The 19,851-nt window shown below is 42.8% G+C and overlaps 1 protein-coding gene across 3 annotated transcripts in view; it reads left to right on the forward strand.

Annotated features, from left to right (window-relative positions):
* DENND5B (DENN domain containing 5B) overlaps positions 1-19,851 on the forward strand; it is a 138,384-nt gene that overhangs the window by 64,250 nt on the left and 54,283 nt on the right. For all 3 annotated transcript variants that reach the window (XM_084764852.1, XM_084764851.1, XM_084764853.1), the window contains 4 exons: positions 213-400; positions 8,306-8,842; positions 11,281-11,512; positions 15,860-16,010. In XM_084764852.1, coding sequence (XP_084620978.1) covers positions 213-400; positions 8,306-8,842; positions 11,281-11,512; positions 15,860-16,010 — 1,108 coding nt within the window. The remainder of the gene's footprint in view (positions 1-212; positions 401-8,305; positions 8,843-11,280; positions 11,513-15,859; positions 16,011-19,851) is intronic.

A 19,851-nucleotide genomic window follows, 5' to 3' on the forward strand; every position in this document is an offset into this window, starting at 1 on the left:
AGGGTTTCTCCATGTACCCTTGGCTGTCCTGGACTTGCTCTGTAGACCAGGCTGGCCTCGAATTCACAGCTTGCTGGGATCACAGGCATGTGCCACCTCACCCAGCTGCAAAAAATTTATTTTTAACAGATTTTTTTTCTAATATTCTTAGGCTTACTGCAGCAATTGTTTTTACTTGTATTCTTCCCTTGTATTTCTCTTGTTCATTACAGATTATCAGCGCCTCATGACGGTGGCAGAAGGCATTACCACACTCTTGTTCCCATTTCAGTGGCAGCATGTCTATGTGCCCATCCTTCCTGCTTCTCTGCTGCATTTTCTTGATGCCCCTGTCCCTTATCTGATGGGTCTTCAGTCAAGAGAAGGAACGGACCGCTCTAAATTAGAGCTTCCTCAAGAGGTAAAGCTTGTCATCAGTGACACAGCATGCTGCTTGTTGACGTCGGTCACGGCTTCTTTGATTAAGTAATGTTGTCTGTGTACAGTGGTTACCCCTGAATCTCCCAGGTGCGGTGGGTTAGGGCCTGAGCCCTGGGCTGCACACTGTTTCTTGTAATACTCGCTATAATGCAGCTACTAGTTAAATATGTTGAGAAGGACAGTAACAACCTTTCCAAACTCCACATTCCTGAAGGTGGCTCAGTAATGGTACAGTACCATTTTATTGTTCTAAAAACATTTAACTTCTTTTTCACTCTCATGCTATAAATTTTGTTTTTAAGTAGTGTATTAGTCAGGGTTCTGTAGAGCAACAGATCTTATAGAATTAATATATATAGAAAAGGGATTGCAGTGACTTACAGGCTGTGCTCCAGCTAGTCCGACAGTGGCTGTCTACCAACCGAAAGTCCAGGAATCCACCAGCAGGCTGGATGTCTCAGCTGATCTCCAGTAGACACTGGAATCCTGAAGAAGTGGGCGCTCATGCCAGTGAAGGAGGAAGTGCTAGGGAGGTGGGAGCAAGCAGGCAGAGAGAAACGCTTCCTTCTTTTGTGTCCTTGTCCTTATATACATTGCAGCAGTAGGCATGGCCCAGTTAAAGTAGGTCTTCCCACCTCAAAGATAAAATACCTCACAGGTGTGTCCCTCCATTTTGGGGTTTTAGTTAAGCCCAGATGCTGTCAGGTTGACAATTAAGAAGAGCCATCACTACCGGGCATGGTGGTGCACACCTTTAATCCCAGCACTCGGGAGGCAGGGGCAGGCAGATCGCTGTGAGTTCGAGACCAGCCTGGTCTACAAAGCGAGTCCAGGACAGCCAAGGCTACACAGAGAGACCCTGTCTTGGAAACCGCCCCCCCCCCCAAAAAAAGAAGAGCCATCACAACCAGTATAGTCCAGATTTAACATTCCTTTAAAATCATTTTTATTGAGTTTAATTTAATTTTTGACCTCCATTGAATGAAAAGCAATATATCTCAGCAAATTTTGGATAGTAGAAACAGCAGATGCCTTACTGCTTGCTGTCTTTAGATGTAGGCCAGTTATTAGCCTGTTGTAAACGTCTCACAGACAATGCCAAGTTAACAAAACTTTTAATCCCTAGCTTCTTGGCACTTTAATGTTATTATGCTTCTCTGCATTGTGTTTTAAAATATTTAGGAAGAAAATAAGAGCTCTTAAAAGCATTGTAAGTTTAATTTTTAGCTCTTGTTAATGCTACTCAAATTTGGAGTGGGAAGCTTTGAAATAAACTATTGATAGGGGTGATAAGGAGTACTTAAAACAGAACATGGGTAATCACATTATTAGCTGTTTATTTAGCACATTTCTTGATAAAATTCCTCTTCCTGAGCTTCACTTTTACTTGTTCTTATTTCTCAAGGGGATTCTTATTTTAAGAAATGAATTTAAAATAACACAGTAAGCCACAGCCGTTGTTGCCAGTGGCAGGTCCTGTAACCACTCGCCATGCTGCCTCGCCACAGTAGCTGAGCTGTGGATGAGGAAGGGCCTGACAGGCCACGCACGTGCAGTACAAGTGTTGTCCTGTCCTGTGTTGGGCATTCGGGCTTGCTGGCTACACCCTCTATCCTAGAATTTTATTGTTTTATCCTTAATTATGTTAATGTAGTTGTTGGTTCAAAGAGTTAAGTTCTTTGCATTTTCAAAGAAATACACTAGCCAAGTGCATTTTTTATTTTTAAAAAATACTTTATATCATTTTTAGTTTCTTATTTATTATATATGTATCATTGTTCAGCAAATTATATAAGAAATGTATTTAAATATATCAAAGTTCTTCCCAGTTTACATGAATACTTGTTGAAATATTTTTTAAAGATTTATTTATTTATTATTATGTATACAGTACTCTGGCTGCATGTACACCTGCAGGCCAGAAGAGGACATCAGATCACATTACAGATGGTTGTGAGCCACCATGTGGTTGCTGGGAATTGAACTCAGGACCTCTGTAAGAGCCCACAGTGCTCTTAACCTCTGAGCCATCTCTCTAGCCCCAATGTTGAAATATTTTAATGCCACTTAGTACGTATATAGTTGGAAGAACTTTGCCTGCTTGTATCATCTGAGTCTAAAGATAAGCCAGTTAAACTTTCTAAAAGCCCTCGTAATGAGAGCTGTGATTTTCTAGTTGCTTTTTTTCCAATCTTGAACTCAGTGCACAAACTCGTCTCTTCATATAATGGCATAATATGAAGTAACATGAGTCAACTATAAAAATAAGCAGTGTTTCTGTATAGAAACCATACATTAAAAGTGTTATAGTTTGAGAAGAAAAAACTAACAATATATCTGTTCACCCAGAAGGCATTTTATAGTGAAATGCAATAAATAGCTTCACGTGCTTTTAAAGAAGGAGTAGACATTAAAAAAAAAAAAAAGCTGGGCAAGGTGGTGCATACCTTTAATCCCTGCACTCAGGAGGCAGAGGCAGATGGATCCCTGTGAGTTTGAGGCCAGCCTGGTCTACATGGTGATTCCAGCACAGCCAGAGATACACACAGAAAAACCCTGCATCTGAAAAAAAAAATCCTTTTATGCTGGTGTAGTGGTACACACTGTTAATCTCAGAACTTGGGAGGCAGAGGCAAGTGGATTTCTGTAAGTTCAAAGCTAGAGAGTTCCAAGACTGCCAGAGCTACATAAAAAAGAGCCTATCTCAAAAAAACAAACAAACAAACAAACAAACCCTAAAATATACACGTAATAAAATAAAACAGTCTTTCTAAAAGAGACTTAAATGTGCCCTCTAGTGACATGTCTCTCTTGCCCCTGAACACTCCGGAATAAAAGTCTCTGAGAACAACTGTAAAAGTGGAGAGCTGACAAGGTCATAGTTGAGGCAGGTACGATGTCAGTTGTTAGGCGGCTAATGTGGCTGCCTAGACTTACAGTTAACCACCTACTCCTTTCCTCGTGATTCAAAATGGTAGATGTGAGTAGCCATTTGTTAGATTATCTTCCAGGGATCAGCATGTGGAAGGGGAGGAGCATAGAAAGTGCGGCACTACGCGTTGGTTACAAAGTCTGTGCCTCACCCTCAGCCTCCTGCTCGTCTTCACTATGTTAGAAAAATAAATTCGGTGGCTGGGGATGGCTCAGCAGTTAAGAGCACTGGCTTCTCTTCCAGAGGACCTGGGTTCAGTTCCCAGAACCCACACGACAGCTCACTCCTGCCTGTAGCTCCTGTTCCAGGGCTTCTGATAACCTCACACAGACATACACGAAGGCAAAACACCAGTGAACGTAAGATAAAAATTATTTGTTTAAAGAAAAAAATATCAAGAGAAACACCTTTTTTATTGAGCCTTGCCTTGAGATTCTAAGGGAATATTTATTTTTATTTCATATTTGTTTTAGAGACAGGACATACCTGAGTAATTCTGAAGTCAATTCATATACCAAGTTGGTCTCAAACTCACAGAGGTTGCCTTGCCTTGGGTGCTAGGACTAAAGGTGTGTAACACCTTACCTGGCATATGCATTGCTTTTAATTGGAGGTATAATATCATGAAAGTTTGTAGGCACGGTTAATCAGAAATATAGAAATATTTAGTACCCAAACTATGTCAGATTGAGATGTTAACTTTATCTCTTTTATCATGGGCTCCCGTGGTACCTGTTTTTGATCAAGGGAAAATATTGGGATATTTTTATTGAGTTTGACTTGAGACTTCACTTTACTTCTTGCTCAGGGTTGTCTAATGGAAGAGCAGGGATCAAAAAAGAAAAACAAAGATATAATGGTTGCTCCCTCTTCCCTTGGCTGCCGTTCAAGAGGACAGTATGAATTCTCTCCCTGGTGATCTGGGGGAGAAGAGACACACACAGAGGAACTTCCTGTCCTGTCTATTCCATTCCTGTGTCAGCTCAGCGGATAGAACTGAATCCAGCCGTGTGCGTGGCCACGTGCTGTGCGTGTGTTCAGCTGTTGGTTCTGTCTGCTCCTGTGCTTTCTCCACCCTCTCCTGCCCACCCCGTCCTAGACGCTCAGTCCTGCTTCTCACTAACGTTGTTCTAATTAAGAGGTACAAAGCAATAAAGGTTTGGAGTCTCTCCCACTTTGAGGGATTTGAGAAATGCTTAGAATTTTATTAAAATTTTTGGCCTTTTGAACTTTCAGTATCAACTTGAAGAAAAAAATGTTAGAATATATTCCAAATCAAAGGTAAAAACAAACTTAGAAAATAGTTCCTCTGGTTTCTGTCATACTTTTTATCAGCCCAAGAGTATCTCCTGACGCTGGGAATAGAGCCCAGCCTAGACCATGTACAAGTCCCTGGGTTCTGTTCCCCGCATGCCGGGGTGCGAAAGAGTGAATTGGGGGTGGGGGTTAGAAGGAGAGAAAAAAGGGAGAGTGTCTTAGTTAGGGCTTCACTGCTGTGAAGAGGCACGGTGACCACGGCAACTCTTACACAGGAAAGCATGGAGGGTGGCTATGTAGAGAGGGAGGACCTAGTAGGAAGATGGAGAGGGTAACTGAGGGGAAGACAGTTTCACACAGGATCTAGGTGTAACAGGACAGGTACACATACTTCTGACATAAAATAAGCTAGGATGTGGCATACAACTGTAAGAGCCAGCAGGAGGATCTGAAGTTCAAAGTCCTCTCCATTGTCTAGGTAGGTGGAGGCTAGCCTGGGCTACCTGAGACCCTATAAGACACAGTACTACCAGGGCATAGTGAGTCCGGGACAACTCAGAAAGGAACTTAACGACAGTTAGAGTTTGTGATAAAAACAATGGTAGGCACACTAGAAACCTCCTCGGTTGCTGGGAAGAGCCCAAAGACAAAAAGGTGTGTTTTAAGTTACACAACAGTGGCAGACTCAGCAGTGGGATTCTTGTACCTCCTGCATTGGAGCAGGGCCTTCAGAAAGGCAGTCAGGATGCCCAGAGGTGAGTGACCTTTCTAGAAAGCACAGACACTTAGCATTGAGGATATGTGAGCAACTGCATTGTAAGAGGACTTCTGGGTGTAAGTACCTGTCCCATTAAAGGCATGGTTACTTCTCCCATCTTCTTGAGGTGTCTTCAAGTATAACTGACAGCTTTCCTGAGGGGCCATTTCCTATCTAGGTGATAGTATTAGTCAGGGTTCGCTGGTGAAACAGACTTGCAGATCGGAGGAATATATATTATATATAATATATATTATATGTTAATATATGTAAATATATTAAAGAAAAATTAGAGTGAGAAAGAGGGAGGGAGAGGCAGAAGGGATTTATCAGGATGCCTTACACGCTCCGACCCTCCTACTCCAGCAATGGCTGTCTACCAACACAAGGTCCCAGAATACAGTAGATGTCTCAGATGGGCTCCAGCATTTACTGGAACCCTGAAGAAGTAGGCTCTAGTGCCAGGGAAGGAGTGGACTTGCCAGCAAGATCAAGCAGGAGGAGAGAGAGAAAGCTTCCTTCTCCCATGTCCTGTGTATGGGCTGCCAGCCGAAGGCGTGGCCAGACTAATGGTGAACCTTCCCCATCACAGACCCAGGTTAGAAGTGGGTCTTCCCACTTCAAATGATTCAGTTCAGCAAAACGCCCTCATGGGTGTGCCCAGTCCTCATGGGTGAGTCCAGCCCTCATGGGTGTGCCCAGTCCTCATGGGTGAGCCCAGCCCTCATGGGTGTGCCCAGTCCTCATGGGTGAGCCCAGCCCTCATGGGTGTGCCCAGCCTTTTTGAAGTTTAGCTCATTCTAGATGTGCTTGACTTGACTACCGAGAACAGCCATCACAGTGATGGACAGGCTGACTACCGAGAACAGCTGTCACAGTGACGGACAGGCTGACTACCGAGAACAGCCGTCACGGTGACGGACAGGCTGACTTCCGAGAACAGCCGTCACAGTGATGGACAGGCTGACTACCGAGAACAGCCGTCACAGTGATGGACAGGCCACTCGGGATGAACTTAAAGGAGGGGATAAGAGTATATCTGTCTTTGAGCAATTTAGAATAGCACATCTCAACTTTGAGCCAGAGGTATAGAACTCAGAAAGTATTCTTGTGACCAAGTAAATTCTTATAACAAGTAAACTTAAAAATGCTAAAGAAAATTAAAAACTATTTCTATAAAATACCCATACTTTACCACAAGGAAATAATTTTCCCTTAGTGGGTTTCAAAAAAGCCCTGCTACCTTCACCTCTCTCCCTTTCATATATTTTACATATGTTTATATTTGTTTTTAATGTATATGAGTATTTTACCTACATATGTGTGTGTGTATATATATATATACCATGTGCTGTTTTGCCTAGATGTATGTGTGCTCACCATGTGTGTGCGACAAGGGCACTGGGTCCCCTGGAGCTAGAGTTACAGACAGTTGTGAGCAGCCAGTGGTGCTGGGAAGCGACCCAGAGCCCCTGGAAGCACAAGGACTCCCCGCTGCTGAGCCTCCTCTTCATCCCCTGTACTTTACATCTTTTTATGTTTGGTTTTTTCTAGACAGGATTTCTCTGTGTAGCCCTGGCTGTCCTAGAACTCGATCTGCAGGCCAGGCTGGCCTCGAACTCAGAGATCCACCTGCCTCTGCCTCCCATGTGCTGGGATTAAAGGCGTGCACCACCACCGTTCCAATTACTCATAGAGATCTGCCTTCCACTACCTCCGGAGTGTTGGAGTTGGAGGCATGCGCTACCATGGCTGACTGAAGTTTTTGTTTTCCTGGTGCTAGAGCAGCAGCTCAGAGGCCAGGAGCACTTGTGTTCTCACAGAAGACCCAGATTTGGTTTAAGTACTCACGTAGTTCCATGGAGCCCAGCACCTTCTTACCTCTGAGAGTATCAGTCATGCGCACATGCAGGCAAAACACATACAGATAAAGTAATATAAATATAAAAAATATTTTAAGTAAATGATTTTTATATGTGCATGTATGTGGTGGTATAGGTGGTTGCAGACCATAGCACTCGTGTGCAAATCCTAAGACACTTTTATGGAGTCAGTTTCCACTTCCAGCTTCTGGGTTCCAGGAACTCGTGTCATCTGGCTTGCTTACCCATTTAACCAGCTCACCAGCCTCCCTCCTTCTAATGCATGTGTGTGTGGTGATAGTGGGGGGGGGGCGTTGCCTGCATGCCTGTCTGCACTACATTCATGTGTCATGCCTGTAGGAGTCAGCGTGTCAGAACCTTTGGGGTTGGAGTTGTAGGTTGTGCTGAGCTGCCATGTGGGAACCAATCAAAGATCCCCAGGAAGAGCAGCCACCTCTGTGGTCGCCCACCTCAGCACACCTATTTCCCCCCCTCACTATTTGGATTCTAGGGAAAGTAACTTTGATAATTTTCCTTTCCTATAACCGACGCCTTGGTGTGTTACATCCAGAGCTAGTTACGTAAGGAGGGTCCCTGTGCCTGGCGATGTGCTGAGTTACCTAGCATGCAGGAGGGCAGTGTGTGGGTGGCAAAAGGAAAAACGGACATAGAGATGGAGAAGGTAATGAAGGCAGCGTAATAAAGAGAAAGACAAACGTGATTAAAGTATAAATGTATGAAACCAGTTGTTTTATATGCTAGAAAAACAGTAGTGAATAAAAGAATCTGAACCTAGTATCCTGGCTTGTGTGGCTCAGTGTGGGGAGCATGGGCTCAGTGTGGTGAAGGGGCTGGAAAGGTTCTCATAAAGGCTGCGTATTGACGAGGACTTGGTTAGCACGCCCAAGGCCCTAGACTCAGTTCTCAACAGGTGGCCAGTAACGCTATCTAGGAGACAAAAGTAGCACAAGATGACTTGGCTCTCAATCTGCAGAGCTCTGGGAAATCCCTGAAGGTTTAGTCAGTCAGCCTTGTACAAGTTAACAAAACCTTGTGTTTTTGTTTTTTCCATTTTAGGCTAATTTGTGCTTCGTGGATATTGACAACCATTTTATTGAGTTGCCTGAAGAATTTCCCCAGTTCCCCAATAAAGCAGACTTTATCAAAGAGCTGTCTGAAGTTCTTCTCCAATTTGGGATTCCTCCTGAGGGCAGCCTGCATTGTAGTGAGAGTGCCACCAAACTAAAGAACATGGTTCTGAAAGATCTGGTCAGTGACAAAAAGAACGGCAACGTCCCCACCAGTAGCATGAGCATGTACGAGTTCCTGAAGAGCAGTGAGACCATAGCCCGCCTCCAGGCTCTCGCCGAGAGGACTGGCGTGGCCGTGGGGAAAATGGACCTCTCCACTTCTCTGAGTGAAAAAGAAAAGGATCTAAAATTGCAGTGTGAAGAGGCGGAGCTCAGGGACTACCAGCTCAACGTGCAGCTGCGAGAGGTCTTTGCCAACCGCTTCACACAGATGTTTGCAGATTATGAAGCATTTGTGATTCAGACTGCCCAGGACATGGAGTCCTGGCTGACCAACCGGGAGCAGATGCAGAACTTTGACAAAGTAAAAAGAACCATCGTTTTCCTCTTGATCATTATTAATGGCCTATATTACTAATCTTTTTTACATTTTAAGCACAGGTTTTTCCTTTTTTCCATCCCATTAAGTATTTTATGCTAGATAAAATGGTTTCACAAGAAAGTGGTAGAAGCAGGCGGATCAGGATGCAAGGCTGCCTCTGCAACAGCACGAGCCTGAGACCGCCTAGGTCATCTGAGGCCTGTTTCAAAAGCAGAAGCGAACTGACCGCTTATAGAATTGGCCTTTGAATTATGTATTAAATCGCTATAGTATCCTAATTTTCTGTACCTGAGCAATGCTTAAATGATAAGAACTTGATTTTCACAAGTCTTATTAACTCTTGCTTTATGACCAAATCTAGAAAAATTAAGCCTATTCTTTTTCTAAGAAATTCTCACTGAGGGTTTAGTTTTCACCCAATGATGTAGGTCACAATTTGTTCCTGTAAAGGCAGCAGTTCAGTTTCATAGGCCTAATTTTTATCTTGTTGTTGTTGTTGTTATTCTTCTTCTTCTTCTCCTCCTCCTCCTCCTCCTCCTCCTCCTCCTCCTTTTCCTCCTCCTCCTCCTCCTTCTTCTTCTTTTTCTTTTTGAGACAGGCTTTCTCTGTGTAGCCCCGGCTGTCCTGGACTCGCTTTGTAGACCAGGCTGGCCTCAGACTCACAGAGATCCACCTGCCTCTGCCTCCCGAGTGCTGGGATTAAAGGCATGCACCACCATGTCTGGCTTCTTCTGTATCTTAAAAGAGAACAAATGAGTAAATTGAATTTCATGACTTAGTCTAAGATTATGTTCCAGAGTTTTTAGAGAGGGAGACTAGAAAACGTAGCAGTTTTTTCCTATGCTGCAGAAGCTTCTTTCCAAGGTTTGCTGTGTTCTGTCTGGTGCTCTTTGTGTGCCCCCGATTTCTCCAACAGGCAAACGCACTGGAGAGGCATAGGAGAGCTTTTCCTTAGGTCACCAGGATGCAGTTCAGTCCTCTGCCTCGGCTACTGAACAAGCATAATTCTGTGCTAAGCGTGTCATAAAAGAACTCCCCCCCCCCCCAAAAAAAAGAACTCCCAAGGGAACTATTGCTTTCCAAGATGCTAAATGTTTAATTTTGGAGCATCTGAAAAATAGGTATTTACTAAGTATTTGTATAGTATCAGATATTATTTTCTGGTTTCATCAGATTTTTTTTAAATGGAGGATAATAATCTATGTGCATCAGAATTTGCCAGTGTACTTTATGCTTTACTATTAAGAAACACTTTTCAAATATTTCTGCTCTAGGACCTGTTTTCATTTTTGCTTAATTTTTATTATACTTTTTATCCAACTTAAGAACTAATCTTACACATTTATGATCTATCTTTGGAGCAGTTTAAGTTCTAGTTTAAGTTCATGACCTAGTACTTTGTTCTTCTTTTCTCTGTGTAGTCTCACATTAGAAGGGGAACTCTTTCTATGTGACTCTAAGAAAATGAAAGTCCCATGTGGAATTCTATAGGCTATAGTTGTTTTCACAAAGGAAATATGCAGGACATAGTTATCTTCAAGCCGAGGTCTAGTTGATTTTAATTCTTACAGAACACAAGAATCTGAGCACCAAAAACCAGATGTTTGGCCCATTTTTTTAAATGGGAGGTGGGGTGGGGGCTCCATTTGTCTTGTAAAATAAGTGTGATGTTTACTTGTGAAATACCATTTAAGGAGATAAATTGTTTCTAGAGATCAGTAGGGAGTCTGTAGGGAATTTGGACTCACATGAACGCATTTAAACGATGGAAGCACCTAAATTACAAAGTGGATTCTGTAAAGAAGCTTTTATTAAAAGTATCCTCAAGTATTAAGATGGAAAATTAAGTACACTGGGAAGCAGCTGGTGAGGATTAAGTAAAGACACTGTCCTCCCCTCCTCCTTTTGGCCCTGACACACTGCATCTGCTCTGAAGGGCAAGAGAATGGAAAGCAGAGCCAACCTAGTGACTAAAACAGGGATTCTCCTGTAAGTCTGGGCTGACCCTGACCTGCACACATCACACATGGACCTGAAGACACAGGACAGCATGAGACTTCAGAGTAGAAGCCAGTCAGCCGAGGCCTTGTGTGCTCCGGAAGATTGCGTGCGTGTGCGCGCGCGCGTGTGTGTGTGTGTGTGTGTGTGTGTTCTCTCTCTCTCTCTCTCTCTCTCTCTCTCTCTCTCTCTCTCTCTTTCAAAGGTAAGATCAATACTAAAGCTTTATGTGACCTAAAAATCTATAAATTTAGAGGGAAGGAAAAACAAGTGGACTTGCGAGACTTCTTAAATGTCAAGTATCAGTTTCTATGTCATAAGTTTGAAAAGTAGTGACCTTAACTACAAACTGTTGAGTTTCATCTTATACATTATTAAAATGACCTCATAAAAATAATACCTTGCTAATTATCTCATTACAGGCCTCTTTCCTCTCTGACCAGCCTGAGCCTTGCCTGCCATTTCTTTCACGATTCATTGAAACACAGATGTTTGCCACCTTTATTGATAATAAGATCATGTCTCAATGGGAGGAGAAAGACCCTCTGCTTCGGGTCTTTGATTCTCGGATTGAGAAGATAAGACTGTATAACGGACGAGCACCCACCCTGCGGACATCAATGTATCAGAAATGCAGCAGCTTAAAGGAAGCAGGTATATTTTCATACCTTTTTTTTTTTTTGACGCATGATCATTTCTTTCTATAAACTGTTGACTTTTGCCACACAAAGTTAATTTTCGAGGGGATGAGGGCCTTGAGACAGTTTCTTTGTGTAGTCCTGGCCATCCTGGAACTTGCAATGTAGGTCAGGTGGCCTTGGCCTCAGTTTTGCCTGTCTCTGCCTACAGACTGCTGGAGTTAAAGGCGTGGGCCACTACCCATGGGCTACAAAGTTAATTTTTATTTGGGGACAGCATGATAATCCCAGTGTTACCAAGAAGTGGTCTTATACTTTTCTTCAGCTTTCTGCAAATCCCTATTCCTATGGACATTGCTTTCCCTTTTCCCCAAATAGGAAAAAATAATAATAAATTGAGCTTGACAAGAAGATACAAATTTTTGTTATTTTCTTGTGTTGGAAAAAAACGTTAACTTTCTCTCTTGCTACTGATGTTACCTTTCCCCGCCCCTCGTGTCTCCCGCCTGGTTTTTCTTTTCTTTTTTTTTTTTTTTCTTTCTTTCTGTTTGTTTGTTTGTTTTGTTTTTTGTTTTTTCGTTTTTCCTTTTCAAGACAGGGTTTCTCTATGTAGCCTTGGCTGTCCTGGACTTGCTTTGTAGACCAGGATGGCCTCAAACTCACAGAGATCTACTTACCTCTACCTCCCCAGTGCTGGGCTTAAAGGCGTGCTCCACCACACCCAGCTCCTGACAGAATTTTAAAAATGGAATTAAGTACCAATTTTTTTAGCTTAACTGCCTCTTGGAAACTCTTTTTGCCTCTTGGAGCTTGATTATCCCTCTTTTGAAAATATATTATTAAGCCAGATGCAGTGGCATACGCCTGTGATACCAACACTCAGGGAGGCAGATTGCTCTGTGAGACTTAGGCCATCCTGGTCTACAAAGCAAGTCCAGGACAGCCAAGGCTACACAGAGAAACTGTGTCTCGAAAAACCACAAAGAAAGAAAGAAAGAAAGAAAGAAAAGATACCATTATAGACAGCATTTCTGAAAAAAGGTTAGGTAAGACCACAGTTCTCAGGAATGTAGACTTTTGAAAACTTAACAGGAGACTTGTCTATTGCTCCCCCATCCCTCACAGATATTAGTTTCGGGGGTGCAGGGATGGGCGTGTGGGGCGTGTTTCCGTGCGTATGTAGAGGTCAGGAATGAGTTTCAGGAGTCACTTCCCTCCTTCCATGATGTGGGTCTGGGGGTCAAGGTAGTCAGGCCTGTGGCAAGTATCTCCTTACTGCTGAACCATTTTCTGGTCTGTGAGTTTCATTAGAGTTGCTTAAGGAGAGTGGGTGAGCTGTTATTATAGGAGCATGGGCAGTTTGTCAGTAATTACACAACTAAAGACAATTTCCCCCCCAAGGTGTGTGTGTGTGTGTGTGTGTGTGTGTGTGTGTGTGTGTGTGTGTGTGTGTGTGACCATGCTTGTGGAGATAAGAAGACAATTTGTAGCAATCAGTTCTCTTCTCTACCATTGTGGGTCCTAGGAGTGAACTCAACTTGTCAGACTGTGTTTTCAGATTGGCGATTGATTCTAGCGCCTTGCCGTGGGCATGACAGAGAATCATCAGGGAAAATACATCACCTGCCAACCCAGAAAAGAGAAGCACACAGCGATGGGTGTTCTCCCTACCATCAGATCTTTCTGGGAATTGGTGTTTATATGTCTCTATGCTTCTAACCAAAAGAATTTTGATTTGTGGGTGAACTTGTGAGGCACAGGCTATCTTCTGTCTTCTGTTGTTGTGAGGCATAGGCTGTCTTCTGTCTTCTGTTGTTGTGAGGCATAGGCTGTCTTCTGTCTTCTGTTGTTGTTGTGAGGCATAGGCTGTCTTCTGTCATTGTTGTTGTGAGGCACAGGCTGTCTTCTGTCTTCTGTTGTTGTGAGGCATAGGCTGTCTTCTGTCTTCTGTTGTTGTGAGGCATAGGCTGTCTTCTGTCTTCTGTTGTTGTTGTGAGGCATAGGCTGTCTTCTGTCATTGTTGTTGTGAGGCACAGGCTGTCTTCTGTCTTCTGTTGTTTTTGTGGCTCCAGAGCCTTGTGGTTTCTGTGGAGAAAAACAAGAAATTGATAGAAATATAACTTTTTCCTCACCAATCAGTGCAAATCGATATTGACTCAAACCCTTAAACATCCTAACAGTAGAACCCTGACCTTACAAAAGTAGACATTTGATAATTTCTGAATATTTAGTAGTCTCTGGCAATATAATTACTAAACAGTTACTTTGCTGTGTGCCCCCTGTGGCATTTTATACATAAAGTCTAGAATAATTCATTGTGAATTATGATTCTTGCTTCAAAACACAACAAAACAAAACAAACCCTTTTCAAGTAAAGGAAACTCAGTGTCAGATTTCTCTGTTATTTAAAATCAAGTGGAAAAAACTGGAATTCCTTTTTTTTTCATGAGGATGAAAACTATCTGTCATTGGCAGAAAGGGGATTGTGCTTCACTTCATGCAACATAAAATTGAGAAGGACTTTTATAATTTCATGCTGTAAACCTAGGCATTGTTACACCAAAGCTGGCTACTAATCATGTTTATAAATATCAGGAAGCATATGTGTAGGTTTCCTATAATGTCCATTGTACAAACATTTCCCTCACAGTATTTACTGATTAAATATTATGAAATATGAAGAAATATAATTGGAATTGTCCAGGTTAGGGGACATCACTGAAGATTAAATGATATTCCATATAAAACATAGATTAGCCCCTTTGGGTCTTTCTATGCCTACAACAGAACATTTACAGTGTATTTTAAGAGAAATTACAAGCTACATATTAAAAGTCCAATAAAAAGTTGGGCCTTTAATCCCAGCACTTGGGAAACAGAGGCAGGTGGATCTCTGAATTCCAGGCCAGCCTGGTTGATACAGAGTTCCAGAACAACCAGAGCTGCATGGTGAGACCCTGTCTCAAATAACAAAGTACAACACAAGAAGGTTGGGATACATCTATATGATCTCTAAGAGAAACATATCTGGTGTTTTAAAGTTGTATGTCCTGGCGAGCAGCACTTGCTCCCGCCCAGCGCTCCTGAGTACTAACCACAGGGGGAACCGCTCTCTGATCTAGTGTCATAGGCTGGTTTCTCTGTATCACACAACTCGTTTGCCTTCTCTGTGATTGATGGCAAATAGTATCAAGCATTGCTTTGACAAGACTAGCAAAGATCATGGGCAGACTGGGTCCGTAGAGCTTTGAGTGCATGTGGGGAGCGCCAGTCGCTGGCAGAGAGTAGTATCAAGCGAGCCTGTCTCATAAGCAACGTGATCACCATTCCTTTGGGGCTCTGCTCGCCACACAGCTTTGACTCCTGTGTGTTGCTCCTTTTTAATAAGTCATCAAGCAAAAAATTGGAGGGTTACTCTTTCTTTTCAATAATATATTTTCTCTGGTAGATAAAAACACTTTAAAAATCAGGGTTGTACATTTTTTGCGGGGGGGGGGGGGGCGTTGTACAGTTTGATCACTTTCCCTGGCAGGGAGGCCTGGTGGCACACAGAGGAAAGGGAAGCAGAATGAGACCTGATAGGCCAAGGTCATATGGTGGGGAGGGGAGTAGGGAGGGTAGGAACAGGAAGATACAAGTGAGGAGATAACAAGCAGGATGTCATCTAAATAAATTATAATAATTTTTTTAATCAGGGTTGTAGCCAGGCATGGTGGTGCACGCCTTTAACCCCAGCACTCGGGAGGCAGAAGCATATGGATCTCTGTGAGTTCGAGGCCAGCCTGGTCTACAAAGCAAGTCCAGGACAGCCAGGACTACAAGAGAAACCCTGTCTTGGAAAAAAGAAAAATAAAAGATACAGCTTCTAGCATGAAATGAGGGCATATATGCCTTTAACCCGAGAACTCGGGAGGTAGAGGCATGTGGATCTCTGTGAGTTCGAGGCCAGCCTGGTCTACAGAGTGAGTTCCAGGACAGGCAGGGCTACATAGTAAGACCCTGTCAAAGAAAGAGAGAGGGGTAGGGGGAGGAGGAGAGAAAAGAAAGGGGGGGTGGGAAGTAATCATCTAATATTTACCTAAACATTTCTGATTACCAAAGATTTATAAAACTCTGTTTCAGCTGTAATCCCAGCACTTGAGAAGGCAGAAGTAGGTGGGTCTCTGTAAATTTGAATCCAGCCAGGTCTACAAAGCAAGTCCAGGACAGCCAAGGCTGCACAGAGAAACCCTGTCTTGGGGGAAGAGGGGAGACCTGTTTCAGAGTGTCAGGATGACTTGAGTTTTCTTTAGGTGCATGAGTGTATGATGTGGGTTTTTTTAGGAATGAAATGTCTCTAATTTATTATAAATTTAATTTATAGCCCAGTCAATTGAGCAAAGACTGATGAAGATGGATCACACTGCAATCCACCCACATCTGCTTGACATGAAAATTGGTCAAGGCAAATACGAGCAAGGGTTCTTTCCAAAGCTGCAGTCCGATGTCTTGGCCACAGGACCAGCCAGTAACAAGTAAGCATGTTTTATATCAGTGATAAGATGAATGAAAGAAGATAATTGTTTTACAGTGTTAACTAGGCAGTTTGTAAATACTAAATACTATTTATATCTTTTTAAGACCACATTAATCTATTTAAATTGAATCGAATTTCTTATGCATTTGACTTTTAATTCTGTTATGTTAAAAACAAACAAACAAAAAAACTCTAAAGATCGGAGATTTTTTTCATAAAACTATAAATAGATACATTTGGGTTTTTTTCCCTTTTTATTACTATTATTTGTGTTTTTGTTATTGTTGTTGACAGCGTCTCAATAAGTAAAGCTGAGACTGAGCTGGAATTCAGTGTATAACCCAAGGCCGGCCTCAGACGCATAGTCTTCCCCAGCAGACCCCCCCCCTTTTTTTTTTCTTTTTATCCAGTCTTCTTCCTCTCCTGGAACTGCTAGAGATCAAACGCAAGTCTACTTTTTCTTTTTAAGATTTATTTATTTATTTATTTATTTATTTATTTATTTATTACATATGCAGTGCTCTGCTTGCATGTACATCTGCTCACCAGAAGAGGGCACCAGATCTCATTACAGATGGTTGTGAGCCACCATGTGGTTGCTGGGAATTGAACTCAGGACCTCTGGAAGAGCAGACAGTGCTCTTAGCCACTGAGCCATCTCTCCAGCCCGCAAGTCGACATTTAAATGACCATATTAAAACACTGTCTTAGTAGTAATCAGATGTGATGACTTTTTCTAGTAACCCTGACACTTGAAAGGGGACACCTAGGAGCATTGTGAATTTAAGGACAGCCTGAACAGCACAGCAAGTTTGAAGATAATGTAGGGTACATAGTGATCCTGTGTCGAAAAGCACAACAAGTACACTGAACTTAAAAATTTACTAAAAAATGTTGGTGATTATGGAATTCAGTGTATTCACTTTTCAAAAACATATTTGTGCGTGTTGAGTATTTTGCCTGCTGTGTGTTATGTTCCAGGTGTGCACGCCTGGTACCAGTGGAGGTCACAAGAGTGTGTCAGATCCCCTAGAGCTGGAGTTACAGGTGACTGTGAGCCACTATGTGGATGCTAGGAACCAACAAGCATAACTCTGGTGTGTGTGTGTGTGTGTGTGTGTGTGTGTGTGTGTGTGTGTGTGTGTGTGATGACCTTGTATCCCTGGATTTTCAATTCAGATTGCTCTGAACTTCTTTTTCATGTACTTTCTATTTATTCCTTGAGAATTTCATACATATATATACCATGCGTTCGATCATGTTCATCTCCTCTGGCTCTCTAACAATTTCCCCCAGTGCCTCCGAGACACACACACGCATGCACGCACGCACGCACGCACCCACTCAGTATGTGAAACAGTCGGGCAGTGCACTGGAGCATGTGCCCCTGAGAAAACTACCCCGCCTCCTCCAGTGGCCACAAACTGCAGATTACTCTTCAGGTGGCAGTGGGACATCCACGCTGGAATGTTGAGTGGCTTGGCAGTCGCCAAGCTCATTTGTATAATGGCCCCGCCCTGCGTGGAAGACCATTTTGAAACAGTCCTCCTCAACATCTGGCTCTTACAAACTTCTTGTTCTCTCTCTTTCTTTTTAAAACAGTTTTGTTGTTGTTGTTGTTGTTGTTGTTGTTTGTGTTTTTGTTTTTCAAGACAAGGTTTCTCTGTGTCGCCTTGGCGGTAGTCATCTGGACCAAATCCTCCATCCACGGCAGCCAGGTGCTTCTTCCTCCACCTCACCCATAGCGGCCTCCTTCCTTCTCCTCTTCCTCTCTCCTTCCTCCCAAGACCCTTTTCTGGTCTCTGGCTGCTTCCTTTCCCAAGAACCTCTCAGTCCCAAAACCCTGGGAACCTTAGCCACACCTATTACATTTGCCTTGCCTGGGTGTATTGGCTTTTTATTGGTCAAACAGGAATAAGTTTTTAGGCAAGGTTACAAACATTTTGGGGTACGTGAGTCCGCTCATTTGGGCAGCAACCAGACCAACCCCCACCATCTGTCTCCTGGATTAAAGGCATGTCTCTATCCCAGCCATATCACACAGACCCAGAATGTCTCTGGGAATGCACGTCTGCGTGAACATTCGTCTGCAGGTCATCTGGTCCTCAGGCTTGCAGGCAAGCTCCTTCACCCACACTGCTATTTTCAGGACCTAATTTATATTCTATTTATTGTGAGCTATTTATGCCATGTAGTTTTTATAAGAATAAGCTGTAGAAATTACATTTTGTGTTACATTCATCAATTGAGTGGTAGCACCTTAGAGTAGAGTGAAAAGTCTTTGTTGAGAATAAGAGAGTTTATAAAGATGGAGACATGGACACACTCCACATAAAGGAAGTTGGGAGCTGGGACGGCGTGAGGCTGAGGAGTCGGACAGTTTATCCAAGGATTTGGGGCTCTTTAAACAAGGTGGTAAGGGAGAGGTCATTATGCAGGGAAGGTACTGGCTTTGGAGTACTTGTATGCTCCTTCAGTTTTAGGCCAGAACCAAAAGAAAAAGGGAAATGGGACTTAAGTTCTGGAAGGGCGAATGTAAGAAGAGGCAGCGTTAGCACGTTAGATGGAAGTGTGTCAGTTGCTGAGGCTGGGGATGGAGGATGGCTCAGGAGTGCAGAGCACTGGCTACTCTTCCAAATCACCCAGGCTCAATTCCAGCACCCACAGGGCAGCTCACAGTAACTCTAATCCAGACAACCCAACATCCTCCCACAGACACACATGCGAGCAAAACACCAAGGCATGTAAAATAAAAATAAAGTTTTACAAATTTAAAAAAGAAGTTCTTCACAAAACATCCTCCAGCTCTCTGATACAAGAGGCTTCGGGTTCGAAAGCTATCCCTTAAAAAGTAGAGAGCCGTGCCTGGAAAGATGGCTTCGTGACTAAAAGCATGCGTTGCTCAGGCAGAGTACCCAGCCGCCTAGAACCAGCTCCAGGGATCTGAGGCCATGTATGGGCACTGACACACAGGCATATACATACATACATACATACATACACACACACACACACACACACACACACACACATACATACATACATACACACACACATACATACACACACACATACATACATGCATGCATACATACATACACACACACATACATACATACACACACACACACATACATACATACACATACATACATACATACATACACACACATATACACACATACATACATACACACACATACACATACATACATACACACATACATACATACATACACACACACATACATACATACATACATACTTAAAAATGAAAGTATACCCGGGGAAGGAGGGAAACTGCAATTGGGATGCAATACATGAGAGAAGAATTTTTTAAAAGAAAAGAAAAATTCTTTATAAGTGAAAAATTAAGAAATTTACTTTTAGGACACTGCAATTACATTGTTATAAATTATGGACTTTGAGAATATTCTTTTTTACTAAAAATACTTACCTATAATATTTACTTGGAACACATTAAAGAGACTTGTATATATCTGATATAATCAAGGATCAGCTTGACTTAAGATCTGACTTCTTGTTGGGTGTGGTGGTACACACTTTCAATCCTAACACTGGGGAGATAAAGACAAAGAGTTTGAACAAGCCTAGCCTGGTCTGCATAGTGAACTCCAGGACAGCCAGAGCTATACAGAGAGTCCATGTCTCAAAAAGACAAAAAAAACCTCTTGACTTGCTATTATGTGTATGTGTATCGAGCATTTAGTACCTCCCTTTTAAATGTTCAACTTTTTATTTTTTTTAAATGTGTGAGTGCGTGCGCGCGTGTGCGTGTGTGTGCGCGTGTGTGTGTGCGTGCGCGCGCTCGCACCAGC

The sequence above is a fragment of the Acomys minous genome (assembly GCF_964271855.1).
Source record: "Acomys minous genome assembly, chromosome: 17".
In the NCBI taxonomy this organism is placed as follows: Eukaryota; Metazoa; Chordata; class Mammalia; order Rodentia; family Muridae; genus Acomys; species Acomys minous.